This window comes from Hypomesus transpacificus, chromosome 17, assembly GCF_021917145.1.
Source record: "Hypomesus transpacificus isolate Combined female chromosome 17, fHypTra1, whole genome shotgun sequence".
Lineage (NCBI taxonomy): Eukaryota > Metazoa > Chordata > Actinopteri > Osmeriformes > Osmeridae > Hypomesus > Hypomesus transpacificus.
Genome location: NC_061076.1, coordinates 15,449,222 through 15,465,367, shown reverse-complemented (window position 1 = coordinate 15,465,367; position 16,146 = coordinate 15,449,222). Strand labels below are relative to the sequence as shown.

Below are 16,146 nucleotides of genomic sequence, written 5' to 3'. Positions count from 1 at the left end.
TATTTAAACACTTTTGTGCATTTTGTTGAGACATTTGACATCAGTACATTTATGTACAAGATATGGTTGAAGCTAATGTTTGCAGTCCACATTTACATTTAGTCATTTAGCAGACGCTCTTATCCAGAGCGACTTACAGTAAATACAGGGACATTCCCCCCGAGGCAAGTAGGGTGAAGTGCCTTGCCCAAGAACACAACGTCATTTGGCACGGCGGGGAATCGATCCAACAACCTTCTGATAACTAGCCCGACTCCCTCACCGCTCAGCCATCTGACTCCCAGTCTAAGTAGTCCTTTGATGGCGTCACCATCCCCAAAGTTATTTATTCAATTTTCTCCAGTTCTCCTCTGGTATTTTCTCTGGAAATTTCCTTTTTTGGTCCTTTCTGATAGTGGGTCCCTTCTCCCCCTCTTAAAGTTCACTTGGCTTTGTTGTTGATTGGATGCCGAACAGGATGCTATACCAATATGCAATCGTCTTTGAAGATAAGTATTCATGTTTTTTCAGGATTCTGGGAAGCTAAGTTTGTAAAAATGACGTAACATAAAGGGAAGAGTAGCTAGAAACCCTAAGTACTCTTGGGTTTTTGCACAATCACTGATGGACTGGGGGATCAAGATGAAAGATGACATGGAAAATCCCCATCAAATCCAATTCATCCTCTTGGATTTGTATCTGTTTGGCTCTTTTTACAACGTCGATCTTCAGCTCATCTTTTTCGAGGCAACAATGTTCATTTCACCCCGTTTTGGCAGGTGAACGTCCCTTTATGAGCATCTATAGTGGGTTGCAGTTAGAAAGAACATGGGAATTGATTGCATAACTGAGTGGTACAGCTATCCTGATTCCTGAGGCCAGGCTGTGGGTCATGTACTGTACAGTATATCCTGTGAAGATAACGGTTGATGTATCCAGATGTTGACAGTGTGTAGTCATAAGTCAGGAGTGGTTCCCTCCCACAGTACTGACCGTGAGGGGCTCTGTCTTTCTCAAACCTCCTTGGGCAAGGCGCTGTAAGGAGAAGGGCTGCTGGGGAGGATGCCGGGACTGTTGTTGGTGCTGTGTGTGGGGAAGAAGGGGATGTAGGGCATTGCAGAGAGCAGCGACGGGCTGTACGGGACGCTCTCGTCCAGGGGACAGGAGATGACCACGTCGTCCTGGTCCCACACGTGGAAGGCGTTGTGGTGGGACAGAGACATGATGGGAGGTGGGTGGCTGGGTCCGGTGACACGGTTCAGGGCGTCCTCCTTCATCAGTTCGTCTTCCCTGGTGGGGCCCAGCACACATTCTGAGGATGGGGGAGAGAACTTTGTCAAGCTCAATCACATGCATGGTGTCTGGCAGATGCTGCTGGTGTAATCATCATAATAGAAAATACTTACATACTATAAACATCATATCAAATCTGATATTAAACAGTCAGCAATACAATTACTTTGCCTGAAAATAATTTTACAAAATGGGAACAGAAAGTTGTATTTTTGTAACACAATTTAGTTCCCCATAGAGTCTCCTTATCAATTACCTGCAATGTCGATGACCAGGTCCTTGATAAGATGTCCAACTATGGCATAGGCGACTCCAACCACTACTATTGTAGCCATCAGCATGTACAGAACCGGTTTAGGCAGCGGAATGAGGTCCTTCACTACCGGCTTGTATTGCTTGTACATAGGCTCTTCCGTGAAAACCAGAGCGGTGAGATTCATGGAATTCATGGCAAAAAACTTGGTAGTGGCTTTCCAAAAGATGGATGACCTTTCGAGAAATCACTTTATTCGATTCCTCGGTGGAGCTCAACTTCTTTGATGCATCAGTACGATGTGGTTCTATGGAGAGAACCCGTTGTTATAAAATTTGAAATCCAACTGCTTAAAATTACACACGTTGTTCAGTCCAACATAAACTTAAAGAGAATGTAAGCGCTACATACCTGCATCTTTGTCAGCCTTGTTCAAACGCAAAACCTGCAGCGACTTGAGTTTGTAGCTGATGTTGATGAATGCCGTTCAAAAGATACAGACACTCGATTTGATCAAAAACGTTTTTTCATTGTCCAACTCAGTCCATGCGTTCAACATACAACTTTTTACCAGACATTCGCTGTCCACGGTGCTGAACTGAAATCGCTCGAGCCACCTGTTGTGACTAAATTTCCCTGACAGACCGCCTCCTATTTGTCGTTGTTGTAACTGACAGGGAAATGATGGTACACTTGAACGTACCTCCCTCTTTTTAGCCAACCTTCTGCTATGCTTTAATAAGATACCGCCGTGCCCTTAATTCTTCTGTTGAGGATTTACGAAGAAAAGGTATAGTGTAAACGAGGAGCTATTTTGACTAAGTTGCATGTCGGACCAATTAAACGATCTCGAAAATTGTCCAGCATCAACACTCGACCGCCTACGGCTATTTGCGTTAATCCATGTTAAAATCATAGGTTGTAATTTAAGATAACAATAATTCCCCAACCTGATGCCATAAGACAACTCAACTGTTTTTGTTGTTGGGTTATGTATCCACCACATGTAAAATACATTCATTTAAATGCATGTAGGCCTAGGTTAATATACAATTGTTATTTGATGATAATGTTTGATCATTCGAAGTAAAGGTTTTGACCTTCATAGAGTTCGTCCTATTATGCGCAATCAAATTGTCAATAGTTTCATCCTGAGGCTCCTACTGTAGGCCTACCTCGGATTTTTAAATCTTTAAATCATATATAAGCGCAGCTAGTTCTGGCAGGGCAATCGGGCAGCGCGCGTCAGTCAGTGATCGGGGACGTAAGGCGTCTTACTCCACCTTCCTTACCCCTCCCACTACCACACCCATGTAGCAGCGCATATCCATTGGGCCACGTCCGATAAGGCGTCTTTAAAAGACGCGCGGATATGCACACCCTCACCCCAGTCGTTGTATGATCAGTGCTGCTGCCACCCTCCACCGTCCCCTTCTCCCCCATGCTGTCTGTGTCTATCCAACAGGGGGATTTTATCTCTATTGCTCCCTGCCTCATATGTCATGTCATGTATGTGTTGCATCGAGGAGGCAGGGAGTGCTTCCCTTAGATCATCCACTCCGCCAAAGTAAATCTACATGTCCATGTCATGCAACAATAAATGCTCAAATCTAATACGTGATTGTCTTGACTGAATTACTGTTCACACCCCTGGTGGTGAAATGTGCAGAAGGCCGGGACACCATTCCAACTCAGTGTGAATAAGATACAGTGTGGGATAGACAAGGTTGGACAGTGATAGATAAACCGTTTGATGCGTATACTCAACACATTTATAGACAATTTGTTCAAAACATATGACCGAATCAAACTGCATATTAATTGTTGAAAACATTTAACAGCTTTTTTCTTATGTAAGGGTTTGGGCATACCCACACAAGGGGGTCAAAGCTTGTCACATTGCCATGACCTCTTGGCCTTGAAGGGAAAAACCCTTTACCCTCTTAGATTATCCACTGGATATAGACTTCAATATTGCTCACAAAGAAAATGCTGCCTCTTTTGTATGTCTGTGTGCGCATTCTCTCTCAAGAACAATGAGTAAAACAGCATGGCTCAAGTACAAAACAACTGTTGCAGTCACCCTTTCCAAGGACCAGTTTCCAGAGTGATCAATAGACGTTACAGTGTGTAACACAATAACACTCACATTCCTCTCTGACCCAGACAGTGCGGCAAAGTCATCAACGCCATTTGAATAGGTTCAATTTAGCAAGGTAACTGAAACTGAGGTTATCATACTGACCACAACAAGATGGATAGCTGCAGCTTGGTAGTTCCAGAGCCAGAGCGTGTTTTGGGGGGGATCTTTAATGAAAATGACACCATTGAGGTCAATCATCAAACACAATTTTATTGAAACTATGATACATGGAAGTAACAATATACTGTATGGAAGTACAATTCCTATAGGTATATTAGGCATTTTATAAGCATTCTGGCTGAAAATACAAACAAAAGGCTCCCCAATAGGACATTCACAAATAATGTGAATAGTTCCATGAAGGGCCAGTTTGGACTGACAAGACAGTCGTCTTCGGGCCTGGTGGCCTAGCAGCTACAAGTGAGACAGCGTCTAGTCGTCCTCAGGCCTGGGGTCCCAGCAGCTACAGGTGAGACAGCGTCTCAGGCCCTTCAGGACTCTGAACTTGAGCACCTCTTCTCGGCTGTGTTAAGTGAATCAGCTTGTGTCACTGATATCAAAGGCATCCCATGACAACCTATTTCAAGATCTAAGATGCCGGCGTTGTTAGAGTGGACACAGTGGAGGATACTCGTCATTTAGCCTATTTGACTTATGAATCATGTTTGTCAATGTTAGTGAAGTGAATTATATCTCCCTTCAACAAAATATCAATTTCAGTTTCCATTTTAATTCTTCAGTTAAACAACTTATACTTGGGCATGTCGTGCCAACCTTGACAATATTCCCCGCTGGCCTTCACTGAATTACCGCGAATAAAGTCCCAACCACTGAGACATGGGAAACCGTCACCCCACATTCTGAAACCATAGTTGGTGCTTACTGGACAAAAAAGGTTTGTGTCACAAGTTGGGCAACATTATTATAGGCAAAAAGTGCCTTCGATCTTACGCTGCATCAAACTAAAGCAAAAAAAAAAAAATGTCATACAACTATATCCAAATGGTTTCCAACCAATCAAAATAGGTGGGTGTAGCTAGAGAAACAGTAGAGCTGATTTTGTAAAAGCTTTTATTGGTCAGATACAGGAAACGGAATGCAGATGTCCATCATTTTACACATCACCTGTGGAAATAACCTGGGTCAGAAAAGTTGCACATGGACACCTCAAAACGCTTGTTGCTACGGTGAGACATCCTACTGTCTCATTTCAGTAAATATCTACAGTACGCAGTCATCAAAAGGCAAAGTTAAGTACACGGTGGGGGGGCAGGAACTGCTGTGAAGCAGAGATGATCAACTTACTCAGTTACACAGCTAGAGCTGTACTCACTAACCGCCTCGTCACCTGAGGAAAGATGCATAGAAATTGAGCAAACAGCACTTTATAACCCCCCCATTGTGTCCATGTGGTGCACATACCTTTCTGGTAGTAGTCGTAGACTTTGACCACAGCAGATTGGAGGTTCTTGACAGGAAAATCTTCCACCATGACGAGTGTGTAGGACATGGTCTCATTCTGCTTCAGCTGGAAAACAAGGCCTTGCATTAGACTACAATTTAATCAATACTGGAAATGCACCCATTTGAAATCAACTGTTAGATTAACCATTTTACAGCAGTTTTTGTAGATGACTGGACCAGTAGTTCCAATTCAGCCTAGGGTTCACCTACCTGTTCTACGTAGATGATCACATGTCCATCCTTCTCATCAACACGCTTTGAAGCCTTCATCTGGAGGAAAACAATACGAACAGTTACAGTAGGATGGTAGTGTAGAGGTATCAAGCCACTTGTAGCGCACACAAACATCTGAACTCACAGGGTTCAACGAGGTCTTGTCTAGGATGAAGCCGGAAAGAAGTTTGACATCAATAATAACCATGTTGGTCTCATCCCGGTGACCACTGTACCTACAAAAGACAATGAATAAAAAAAAACTGTCACGTCTGTGCTGCTTAATCTCTACTTGTAGCTTTAAGGATGTTATTCCAGTTGGCTGGGTCTAAGAAGGCCAGTACCTGACTTTAACCACCAAGATGAGGGAGGGTTTGGGTTGGCACCTATCGACCACCTCAACTGTCAAAGTAAAGGCAGAGACATCTGGACGAGGTGGGACGTTGTAAAGCAGAGCGATCTGAAACAGGTCGGAGGTTAGTTTAGACAACTGCAGTAAGGTCAGTGATGTTAGAGGGGGGGGAGGGGGGGTACAGTCTGACCTGGACAAACACACAGCTCTCCCCTTCAGCCCTGATCCGGTACACTCCAGGAACCTGCTTTAGTGGCTGCTCCTGGTACAGCAGGCGGTTCTGCTGGTCCACCCTGAAGTTCTGCCTCCAGTCACCAGAGGTCACCACCACTGTAGTAGCACCTCCTGGACTGTAGGTGGCAGCAGCGTATTTTGCCAGGGCCTGCAGTGCCACCACTGAGTCCTGGTGGAAAGGTCAATAGACAATGTATATGGCAGGGCTATCCAATTGCAGTCCTCGAGGGCCCCTGTCCTGCAACTTTTAGACGTTTCCCTGCTCCTGCACACCCGATTTAAATGAAGGTCATTACCTTGCTTCCACAGAGCTTTATAACGACCCATTCATTTGACTCAGGTGTGCTGGAGCAGGGAAACATCTAAAACATGCAGGACAGCTGCCATCGAGGACTGGAATTGGAGCCCTGGAGTGGAGTTTTATGTTTGAAGTTGAATGTAGGCATCCCTACTTGTGTAGAAGAGAAGCCTCCATTGATGTCCTGTTGCTTGACCAGCCACAATACGATGGTGGATGCGTAATCCAAACCGAAACCTTCCATCACCGGTCCGGAGAGAAGCGCGAGGAGCACGTACGAGGTCATCTCCACGGCGATGGAGTTCAGGCCAGTCCCAGGAGTGGCCGCTCCCTCCCAGTGACGAGCACCATCTGTGGAGGAGGGCGTGTTCTCAGCATCAGGCTTCACACTCACAACCTTTGCTTCTCATCATGGCCCCTCTGAATCTACACTAGTTGTTCTATGGTCCTAACCCATGTGCACCAGTCAGACTCGTCTAGCCAGGTACCTGTGACCTGGGCAGCCTGGTCCAGGCGGGTGATCAGCATGCGCCGTGTGTCCTGGTCTCCTGCCAGGGTGAAGGTGTAGGAGAGCAGGGCTACAGTGTAGAGGTTATCCACTTGGTTGGCTATCGCAGTGCGTAAGCAGCCCAGACAGTTCGCAACCATGGGGTCCTGGGGACACAGGCAGAGTCAGGCTAAGGGGTGTGACTACAGGGAGGTTACAGCAATACTGTAGACAGTCTCCACCTACAGTGGTGTTATATCCCAGCTCCAGCAGGGCTGCAGTGACGTAGGCAGTCAAGGACACGTTGTCACTCACGCCTCCCTGAAAGTCACAAGACAACGGGAACAAAGTTATCCAACAGGGCTACGACACAGCAGCACTTAAGTTCTCAGTTTGGGCAAAACATGGCATGGTGTGTGGGATTAGATGTTGTGTCTCTAGATGACACTCATCTGGTCGAAGGCTTAAAGCTTTGTCAGGTCATGACGGTCACTGTACAAGTCAAGGCATGGAATAGTCAATCTGCTCCTTCTGCCTTTACCTGCATGTCATTGTGGAAGAGCTTCCCCACAGAGGTGATGCAGCCATTAGGCTGCTGCAGACTGGCCAACCAGGACTTCGCCATGGTGATGTGGATGGGGTCGATAAACACGAAAGGCTGCGCCCCTCCGAAAGACTTCATTACAAAGGTGGTCAACCTGTGGCCACAAACACAGATGGCGGCAGCCAGCCAAACATGTAGTACAGCCAGTTTGAGATTCATTTTGCTCAGACAGCATCTTGGGCATGTATTGACCAAGTACACCCACCAGGTGTTGCCAGATTCATCCCTCTGGCCAAAGGCACTGTACGAGCCATCAGTATGTTTGTAGTTGAGCTCATTCTGATAACCTGAATAAGACAAGCCAAACCAGCATTAGACAAGCCAAACCTCACCACTTACAGCCAGTCCTTCAAGCCTTCCCACCGGCTTGTGCCTCTGACTCACCACCCTGCAGGAAGACTACAGCCTTTTCCTTGATCTCAGTTGTTAGTTGATAGGTGCTCTGCAGGTACTCCAGGATGTAGACGTTGGGGGCAAACTGAAGCATGTTCTGCTCTCCACAACCGGTGGGCATGGCCAGCAGGTTGCCCACATTCCTCAAGGCTCTGCCCATCAGATCACCTGGAAGGAGTAGCCATGCAGGTCAACACCTTTAGGGGAGCCAATTAAAGAATTGCGACCGATGCTGCCAAGTGGCAGCAGCACTGAAGGGTGAGGGTACAGTTCTGGAGGTTCTTACCCAGGATAGAGAGCGAGGCCTTGGCTGATCCAATCACAAACTCAGCCGGCAGCTGCAGAGAGATAGTCGTCTCTACTGGACCCGCTGGAGACAGCAAGTGGACAAGAGCATTACCCATTAGAAGCGCCAACATGTGCAATCCACCAGTGTTGATATAAGACCAGCATTAGTAGCAGGCTCACCTGCAGGGCAGAGGAGGGCGTTGTAGCTGTCAGTCTTAGGGATCCCCTCAGCCTACAGGTAAAGACATTAAATCTTAACATCCTTGAGTTCATATGGGCTTGAACCCACAACATTGATGCAGCAACTCACCTCCACCAAGAATGTCTGGACCACCGTGTCAATGCGGCTCATCTTGGGAACCGTGGGCAGGCCATTACCACAGCGAACGATGGTCTTTATGGCCTCTGCACTCACCTTCACACTCACCTCCCCTAGTCAGAAACACCATCAAGGGTCAAGCCTTGCATGATCGAGTGCCTACAAAGCTCATATTCCCCCCTCCTCCTCCTCCTCACCTAGAGCGGTGGGGGTGACGAGCCACAGGAAAGTTCTGCTCTCATTGGCACACAGACACAGCTGGTACTGGCAGTCAACACAGGGTGTGATGCTGAACGGGTCCGAAGGTGACACTGTCACCTTGACCTGAGGCGCAAAGACAGGGCATTAAGGACACCTCATCCTCAACACATGGAACCAGTCGTTGGTTAGCGACACCAGTATAGTCGAGCCCCGCCTCCTTCAAACTGCCGCAAGATAAGGCGCTCCTCATTTACCATGATGCACGTGGAAAGGTAGTTGAAGACGGTGGCCCGGAGGGTGAACACCTCGCCGCGGATAACTGAGAACGGTAGGGTGAGACTGACGAAGAAAGGCTGAAAGGCTGTGAGGGTCGTACTGGGAGCCAGACCCAGACCCCCAGGGGACGTGCAGAAAGCTCCAGAAGCCCATGTGGTAATGGTGTCAGGGACGGTCTTCTCAACTGTCATTGCGCCAGAGTCTCTGGAGGGGGAGAACCTACTGAGTTAGTCTGAAGAATCTAACAGCACCTCAGGAGTAATTGGCACGTTCAACATGTCACAATTCAAGGCCGGTCCAAGCAATTTAATTGACGCTGTACTTCAAAGCTCAAACTACAACACGTCTTTTGAATGCTCTTATTGGCAAGTGATTTACCCAACAGGCACCAGGTCCCAGATCCAGGTCTCTGGGAAGAAAGTTCGCAGTGTCTCTTCCGGGATGACATCAGCTGAACCACTGATGGGGGCATTTAACACTATAGGCACAGCATTCAGCTCTGGAAGAGAATGTTTGGGGTTCATGGTCAGGCCCAACATGTCTGGTAAAAAGTCCCACTGTTCAGATTGTTTAAGGTTAACTTATGAAACCTGAACCCAGTATAAATGTGATATGCATGGTTGAAATAATTATGCTGCATGAACATACCACGGTAAGGGTGGGATGTACAGTCAAAAGGCATCTGCACATCAGAGTTGGTCATCATCTTCATTCCTATATCCTAAAAATTAAAATGGTATTGAAGTACAATCAGGGTAAAGAATAAATAAAGAGCCACATCCACCTTCCATTATAGTACTGTCATTGCAACATTGGTATCAAATGTTTGCTTGAAAGCATAAATACCATCCCTTGATAACACTTACTCTGAATACTCTATAAACATCGATCCTGTCGTTAAAAATCCAGAAGTGGCCTAATCGCCTGTCCACTGGCACGGGAAAAGGGATCAAGGGTCCCACAGGTGTGCATGGGTTGGATTCAGGGTCTTCGATATTGTAATTGTAGCCTGACAACTTGGAGACCGGTAGTAGGCTATACATCTGCATGCACAAAAACAAAGGGTCACTGCAACGATCAAAACGCAAGCAGTATATGAGCAGGAACTTGTCAAGATGGTTCCAGAACATGTGGTCACATAAGAGCTGGAGGGTACCGATTGGACGCTGAGCTCCTCTCGAGGCTGCAGCAGCAGGACCGACTGGTCGATGGACCTCACGGAACAGAGGGAGCCTGGCTGGGCCTTCAGCATCAGGGACACAGACCCTCCAGGTAGTGCCTGGAGCGAGGAGAACTGTAGAGACACCTGCACACACAGCATAAACTTTACATAGCCAATACAGAAGAACACATGGCATATAAAGAGGGATCAAATATACATGCATGGAAAGCTTGTTAGGGTTGAGATTAGGAAGCCCTCTTGATGTATAATTCTGGTTGTGCTGACCACATCCGCATACCCCCACTACGCACTTCTTTTTTATGAGGGCTTCAAAGGCCTCATTTACTGTCTGGGTGGGGTCTGATCAGTCATCCAAGTGGAATCCTGTACAATCTGACAACTAAAGTTTACTGGTCAAACTCTGAACCCTAGTGGGGACCATGCATCCATGACTAGGTACTACACAGGCTGGGGAGACAAGCATACCTTGTTCTTGAGGCAGAGCTCGACAGGGAAGTCCAGGCTGTCGGCCACAATCACTCCATTGGGCATGATTGTGTACACAACCACTTGGGCCACTGGGGCAAGCTCATCAACACGCTCAAGTGGCACACGCAAATTCCCTCGGTTTTCTAAAGACAGTCGACAGTGATCAACCTACATGAAAAGTTACAGAAGATATGACAAGACTCCTTGACTGTACCTGACTCCTTCACAACAGACACGGGGAGACGCCCACTTCTCACCACACTGCCTCTGGACATCACCTGCAGGACAAACAATACCAGACCAAGATTATGCTTCGTCAATGGAATCTGAGCAAACAACCACTCCACATCCAGGTCAGGCTGTAAACCTAGTGTAGCTATGCTTGCTACGACATCTGAAGTTCAGTTTGAGACCATTCCCTTGATGGTGCCATGTAAAACACTCATCTCACCATATAAAAGAAGTCGAGAGTCTTCTGGCCCTTATCGAGTTCCTCCCCCTTGACGATGTAGGAGGCGAGTATGACGGCGTCAGTGTCGCAGGACAAGCTCTGGTTTGCATACTGGAGAGATACAGAGCTCCCGCTCTTGGAGTAGAAGGCTGTGATGTAGCGGTAGGCCGAGGTGTATCCTGGCATGCGTGTCGGTCCAAAAGACGTTTCCAACGTGGAGCGAGCCTTAAGACAGCACAAGAAAACCAGGGGTGGAAGTTACATGCTAAACAAGGTCACCTTGGTTTTGTTTTTTTTTGGGGGGGGGGGGTGGAAGGCAGACCTCCAGAGATAAACCATTCTTCCAGGTGGTGGTGACCAGAGAGAAGGGGACCATGCCACTGCCGTCTGTGGTCAGGGTCCAGTTCTCAGACTTCCCATTTGCATTTAGGATCAGGTAGACCAACTCATTGGCAGCGGGGGAGGAGTCTGGGCCCACCACCTTTATCTGGAAATGACAGGACACAGATGACTGCAGCACTACACCAAAGCTGTCTGCTTAAAGTCAATTCATTAGAAACCAAAATCCCACAACTATACATAGCTTCAAGCAGTGACCATTTAAAAATGTGAAATTGATAGCATAGTTCTACAACAGCAGACAGTTGAGTAATCACCTTGCCCTGGAAAAGGATGCCAGGTCTGAAGTATGAGGGGACATCCTCAAACGTGACATCTCTGATAATGCTGGTGAACACAGCACTGCCACTGCCCTTTATGACAACCCCTGGTGGAAGGACAGACCAGAGGGAAGCACCATCAATATGCTCCAACATTGTCAGCATCTCCCTTTGCCACTTCACTGACCCAGTCTCCTCCCCTTACCTGTCCCACTCTCCTCTAGTTCCACCTGCACATCAAAGACATCCCGATACCCATGTTGGTCCAGTCTGAACAGAGTCACGTCCACCACTTGTGTTGCACAGCCGCTTGGATCAGTCAAACCCAGGTTATACTTCTCGCAGATGTTGGAGCCTCCTTGGTGACCCCAAATAGAATCGTAGTTTATCCTGCAGACCTCAGCCTTCACCGAGCCCAAGACAGGCTTCCCATATGTGTACCTGAGGACCAGCACACACAGCTTAATACCAATGGAAAACTGGTCCAAGGGAGTCACGTCACCAAGGTTTCTGTAGAACTTACTTTCCGCAGACCCTCAGTGTGACCTCAGTGTCCAGGATGTTGACGCTGGGCAGAGACACCGTCACCTCGAACTTGGGCAGAACTGGAATTCAGACAGTGTTAGAGCAGAACCAACCATCACAAGGACTTGGAACACACGTGTAGGGCCCATTCTGACCATATTCTTTGATGTTGAAGCCAGTGGAGGTCTGCTCGCCCTTCTCGTTCCAGACGGTGATGACGTATCGGCCCAGAGGGGCCTCTGCTGTGGTGGGGTGGGAGAGGTCCAGCATGCCACTGACCGTTGAAAGGTCCAGCCACTGAGCGATGCGGTTGGAGTTGGGATCCTGAGAGCCCATCAGAAATGCAGAAAGTGTGTTTAGTGTCAGAGGGGAGGGGAATCTCCAGAAAAGGGCTTGCATGTCTGGGGTTAGTACTTCAAATACCAAGTAGTCTTACCTGAATCGCCACAGTTTGATACTGGGGGAAAGAGAAACAGTGTAAAGCAAAGTTGAATGAATGATCATTGAGCTACTGGAGGTAGGTAAGGATTAAGAACTTGAAGCAGTCTCAGAAGGTAGCTCACCTTCTGGTTGTACATCCCAAAACTGGAAGTCAGAGAGACGACGCGGAACTGAACTAGAAAATGGTCAGAAAACGTCATACAGGGACAATGCCATCCAGCCAGAAGGCTTGGATTGTTTGTAGAGAAAGAAACACACCAGAAGGGTCTCCAACAGGAATACCACCTACCCTTCTGGCCAGGTTTGTAGATGGGCTTATCTGTCTGGATGATGGTGATGAAGCTAGAGGGTCTAATGAGGATCTTTGTCTCCTTGCTCATCGAGTCATTGTATCCAGTCAGAGAGACACCGAGGGTGGCCACAGTCTCAAGCAACACAGAGGGGACCTAAAAAACATCTAGCTATGGGCATCGTGGCAGGAAAAACGTATGGACTACAGATCTCAGCATTGGGTTCAAAAAGGAGTTCACACCTCCAAAGCCAGAAACAACCATGTATGCATGAAGCGCTAGTTAAGCATGGAGGTCTTACCCTAGCCCAGTGGTTCCCAAACCTGTCCTCAGGGACCACCTGTTCTGCATGTTTTAGATGTTTCCCTGCTCCAACACACCTGATTCAAATGCATGTTCGTTACCAAGCTTCTACAGAGCTAGATAACGACCCATTCATTTGAATCAGGTGTGTTGGAGCAGGGAAACATCTAAAACATGCAGGACAGTCAGGTGGTCCCTGAGGACAGGTTTGGGAACCACTGCCTTAGCCCATCTACAGTGCTTATTGGAGCAAGTGGTTCTACTGGCCTAGACAGCATGACATTTAAAAACAGTTCAGTCAACAAGCTAAGTTTTTAAACGTGAACCATAGAGCAAGAGGGAGGGACAGACAGAAGGGAGGGGGAGGGGGAGGGGGAGGGGGGGGGAATACCTCAAAGGGTAGACAGATGTAAAAGTCCTTGTTCACGCTGGTCTCCAGCAACCTGGCTAACTGTCCCTGCTCCAGTTGAAGTGTCACCACGAGGGAAAGTGGCTCCGTGGGCTTGTGAACATGGACACACAGGGTCTCCATGCTCCCACCCACCACCTGGGAGCTCATCGTCACCAAGTAGATGCTAGAGGACAAGACATGGATCAGTTGGCTGCCAAAATACACAACTCATCTAAGCTCGTCTCGACTCCGGCGGGAGTCACCAAGTTAATTAATGGATTTCATGACTGCATTGAGTGATGACACACAAAGCCACCAGGTGGATGTTGAGTTGTCAAGTAGGCGATGTGTGCACAACAAATTAAAGTGTAGTTTGCTCATCTCATAATAAAGGACACATTACACATTTCAAATGTTTGGTATGGAAATAGGCAAAGTGCACTTACGATTCATTGAACAAACGCGACGTGGCTGTTTGCAAAAGCGCATAAGCCGCTAAAGCGAAGAAAATCATTTTTGGTTCCAAGACAATACGGTCCGTATTGGGCAAATGATCGGTCAGAAAATGTGAACGGAATCGGTGATTACTAAGAACCCACAGGATACGTCTATTTGTAGCAAATAAACACCACTCCCAATTGGTTAATTGATGTCCCCCCGCCTTCCTTCCGTCTCTTTGATTAAATCCACCAATTTAACCTCCCTAAACATCTCGTGCGCTCGTTTGCTGTCTTTTCGCGCGCATTGAAGTTGGCAAGGTCGTTTTTAGGAAGAAGTTAACAACATTCTCCAAGAAGCGAATTTGTCCTTATCCAGCTGATGGTAACAACACGCAATTTCTTTACAGATTTTTTTTTAATGTACAAACTGAAGTCGCTGGCTAACTGCTAATAATGTTTAAATAGCTATTTACTAGTGTAGCTATACTGTATTTACTGTCTGTACAAGCTAGCCTAGTATTTGTACTAGATAATCTCGCTGTACGAGGCCTACTGTACACTGCTAACTACATGGTAAAGTTAGCGAAACATCGACGATATCAGGCAATGGATTACAAACGAGCTACCTTATCCCCAGATCATGGAACAGTTCTATATTGGAGAGTCAGGTCCTGGCCGTCAGTCAACTTCAAAATCTACCTACACAGCCAAGGTACAGTAGAGTGTAGCTCTATGTCATAGTCAAAAAATGGTCTATGCTGTGATTTCATGAGGCTGACGTTAACTGAGCCGTACCTGAAATATGATTAAATAACGTCTAATGTATTTCTCCATAGAAACGGAAAACAACTTCCTTAACGAGACCTGACATTGAGCATGACCTTTCAGGTGATGATACATTGTCATTTGACCTGAATGAAAGCCACGAACAGCAAAGGTAGGCTTCATGACGTGACATATTAGGCTGTTAATGGTTAGGATAGTTGCCTTCAATGTGTTTGACCTTTTTAACATTTCAATGGTATTGTATGGAGTTTTACATAATAGCTTAACTGAAGAATCTTCTTGTTCTTTTTGCTGCAAGTGAGGACTCTGGTGCCAACATGTCTATCATCAGCGAGAGAGAGGAGTCCAGCCAGCTGAGCTTTACTCTCAACTCTAAGATAGAGGAGATTGGTAGGAGAGCTCAGAATCTGGTAGAGAGGGTCAACCAGAGCAGGACCACAGACCAGGAGATCATGACCAGCTTTGAGAACAAGTTGATGAGCAAGGTGATGACGTGGCAAATGTCCTGGCTGTCGATGTCAACTTGATAGCAAGTTTTAAATCAGAATCAGGTTGCTTCGCCAAGTGTACACAAACAAGGAATTGGCTTTGGTGGGCAAATATTAGATACTATAGACCGGTTCTGCAGCCGTGACGATGTGGGTATAATTGGTCCAGTAAGTGAAATGGTACATTTACAGTATGTGTGTAAAGATATAAATAGTGATGTCTGAAATAGATCCACTTGTGTGACAGTGTATGTGAGCATTTGACTAGTCTACATGCGTTGGTGTGCGTGTGTGTGTGTGCGTGTGTGCATGTGTGTGTCCAGGTGAGTAAGGTGTGCCTGCAGGTGAAGGAGCAGATGTTCCGGAGCTACGACGAGCACGGCCGTGTGATGGAGGGCAGTCTGAAGGAGCTGTCCGAGGTGCTGGCGAGGAGCAGCCAGCTCAGCACTGAGCTGCAGGGAGCCAGCCACACCCTGACAGCCATCAACATGGGCCTTCAGCAGACACCCAGGGCCACACCCTGACAGCCATCAACATGGGCCTTCAGCAGACACCCAGGGCCACACCCTGACCTTCTGCAGACAGTCGGCCTCTGATCTGTCCCACATGCACCTGCTCTCACTGCCCTATACTGTAGGCCCTCTGTTCCGACTGCTATTGATAGGTACAATGTCGAAGTCGTTCAGGCGTGTATATTGTAACTGGCAGTCTTGCATGGTTGACCTTGGGCGTCTGCCTTGTGTGGGAGTCAAAAATGTAATAAACAATTTGAATGAAATTAAGATATGTATTCTCTCCCAGTAATTCTCTCATGAAACACCCAACTTGTATAAAGGGATGCTATAAATCTGTCCCATTGTCATTTTGAGATTCAAGTACATCCTGTCAGACAGAACATATCTATAGCATAGCATGTGAAGGGAT

The 16,146-nt window shown here is 47.0% G+C and overlaps 2 protein-coding genes across 2 annotated transcripts; one reads left to right on the top strand and one right to left on the bottom strand.

Moving 5' to 3' along the window:
* Positions 1–4,732: 4,732 nt before the first annotated feature.
* Positions 4,733–10,958, bottom strand: LOC124479247 (alpha-2-macroglobulin-like). The gene is made up of 25 exons (XM_047037901.1): positions 10,900–10,958; positions 10,663–10,726; positions 10,446–10,591; positions 9,954–10,103; positions 9,664–9,840; positions 9,446–9,518; positions 9,176–9,296; positions 8,776–9,001; positions 8,518–8,644; positions 8,312–8,433; positions 8,182–8,233; positions 8,000–8,083; positions 7,705–7,881; positions 7,526–7,607; positions 7,258–7,414; positions 6,963–7,037; positions 6,718–6,883; positions 6,384–6,580; positions 5,888–6,100; positions 5,690–5,805; positions 5,491–5,581; positions 5,343–5,402; positions 5,091–5,196; positions 4,974–5,016; positions 4,733–4,793 (listed from the first exon to the last, which is right to left on the bottom strand). The coding sequence occupies exons 1-25, from the start codon at positions 10,900–10,902 to the stop codon at positions 4,790–4,792; spliced, it is 2,832 nt and encodes a 943-aa protein (XP_046893857.1). The 5' UTR covers positions 10,903–10,958; the 3' UTR covers positions 4,733–4,789.
* A 3,288-nt stretch (positions 10,959–14,246) lies between these two features.
* Positions 14,247–15,859, top strand: syce2 (synaptonemal complex central element protein 2). Its single transcript, XM_047038077.1, has 5 exons — positions 14,247–14,330; positions 14,586–14,660; positions 14,785–14,885; positions 15,033–15,219; positions 15,546–15,859. Exons 1-5 carry the CDS (start codon positions 14,328–14,330, stop codon positions 15,744–15,746), a joined length of 567 nt encoding a protein of 188 aa, XP_046894033.1. The 5' UTR covers positions 14,247–14,327; the 3' UTR covers positions 15,747–15,859.
* Positions 15,860–16,146: the final 287 nt, after the last annotated feature.

What these genes read in the sequence shown, in the direction of transcription:
- syce2 (XM_047038077.1), top strand. An exon ending in AATCTACCTACACAGCCAAG is followed by an intron (nt 14,661 to 14,784) that starts GTACAGTAGAGT and finishes ATTTCTCCATAG; the next exon opens with AAACGGAAAACAACTTCCTT. An exon ending in GAAAGCCACGAACAGCAAAG is followed by an intron (nt 14,886 to 15,032) that starts GTAGGCTTCATG and finishes TTTTGCTGCAAG; the next exon opens with TGAGGACTCTGGTGCCAACA.
- LOC124479247 (XM_047037901.1), bottom strand. An exon ending in GTCTGTTGTGAAGGAGTCAG is followed by an intron (nt 10,592 to 10,662) that starts GTACAGTCAAGG and finishes GACTGTCTTTAG; the next exon opens with AAAACCGAGGGAATTTGCGT. An exon ending in CGCCCTCCTCTGCCCTGCAG is followed by an intron (nt 8,084 to 8,181) that starts GTGAGCCTGCTA and finishes TGCTGTCTCCAG; the next exon opens with CGGGTCCAGTAGAGACGACT.